At 35.7% G+C, this 1,214-nt stretch overlaps 1 protein-coding gene across 1 annotated transcript in view; it reads left to right on the top strand.

Moving 5' to 3' along the window:
* Window positions 1-1,214, top strand: part of TOP6BL (TOP6B like initiator of meiotic double strand breaks) — an 81,505-nt gene that overhangs the window by 11,762 nt on the left and 68,529 nt on the right. The window contains exon 3 of the mRNA XM_019645180.1: window positions 774-827. Coding sequence (XP_019500725.1) covers window positions 774-827 — 54 coding nt within the window. The remainder of the gene's footprint in view (window positions 1-773; window positions 828-1,214) is intronic.

The raw sequence follows: 1,214 nt of genomic DNA, 5'->3' as shown, positions 1-1,214 counted from the left end.
CTAAATTTAAATAGCCACATGTAGCTAGCTAGTGGCTACTGTATTGGAAAGCACACATTTAGAGACTGGTGTTGCCTTTCACTCTAGTTCAGTGATTCTTAACCTTTCTTCCTTGCCTGCAGTAAAAACATTTCTTGAGGGATACACACATTTCCATTGGTTCCTATGGCAGTGATTGTTAGATTCTTAACTAGTGGGTCACATCCCTGAGGGGGAGGGCATGTTCAATTTAGAAAAAAAGCCTCCAGGTGGTTCTAATCTTTTGTCCCCTCTTAGGTACCTGCTTCCTGAACCCTCACACTCTTCCCCTGAAGAATTATTGCTCTAAATGTTCTAATGTTGAGATTTGGAACTCTAGGTACAGAGAATTCTTACCTGATAGTCTAGTAAAGTATTCTCTACTAATGAGTAAATTGGTGAAAAGAAAGGCCATTTTTTAAAATACTGGAATATGCATAACTGACATGATATATGTTATACTCTGGTTTCTAGCTACATTTTGAAGTCTTCCTATAATCTTTTTCTGGTGTTGAATATAGGTGAAAACACTTGGCTATTTGGTCTCATCTCCAAGAAGTTATTCTGCCCCCAAAGAATTGTGGCCTCATGACACTTCTTTAGTGTCTCTATTTTTACTGAACTTGTTAGTAGTAGTCACCTTTTTTTATGTTCTGTATCTTTAAGCAGTGTTTTCAGGCTTCCATTTGACTCTTTAGATAAAATCCATTTAATTGTTTTATTTGTGATATTTCCTTGTATTCTGTTTCTTACAGTTGCTTCTGCAGGAAGCATTTATGGTGGTTTGGTCTGCAAGAAGTTCGTAAAAGGTAAAGAATTACCCAATTTCCATGAGACTACATCTCTTCCTGCCAGTGAATTTGGTATTTTTCTGAAACAGACTTGTACTGAAAGGTAGGGTTGCCAGATTTAGGGGGAAAAAAAAGCCAAACAGAACGCTCACTTAAATTTGAATTTCAGATAAACAATCAATTTTTTAGTGTAAATATGTACCATGCAATATTTTATCCTGTGTTTTATCTGGCAGTCCTACTGAAAGATTATCTATAAAATTGTGTAGATATAGCAATGACAAGGTACTGAGGTCACTGTCACCTCTCTGAATACTCTATACAACCTCAGATGTAAAATAAAATTTTTAGTGAAGTATTTACCTAAAAATGTCTACCTCAAAGAAATGTATGGAGAATGCTTTT

This window comes from Hipposideros armiger, unplaced genomic scaffold (assembly GCF_001890085.2).
Source record: "Hipposideros armiger isolate ML-2016 unplaced genomic scaffold, ASM189008v1 scaffold_93, whole genome shotgun sequence".
NCBI classification, from domain to species: domain Eukaryota; kingdom Metazoa; phylum Chordata; class Mammalia; order Chiroptera; family Hipposideridae; genus Hipposideros; species Hipposideros armiger.
The sequence above is the reverse complement of the archived record's forward strand: the minus strand, read 5'-3'. Positions and strand labels throughout refer to the sequence as shown.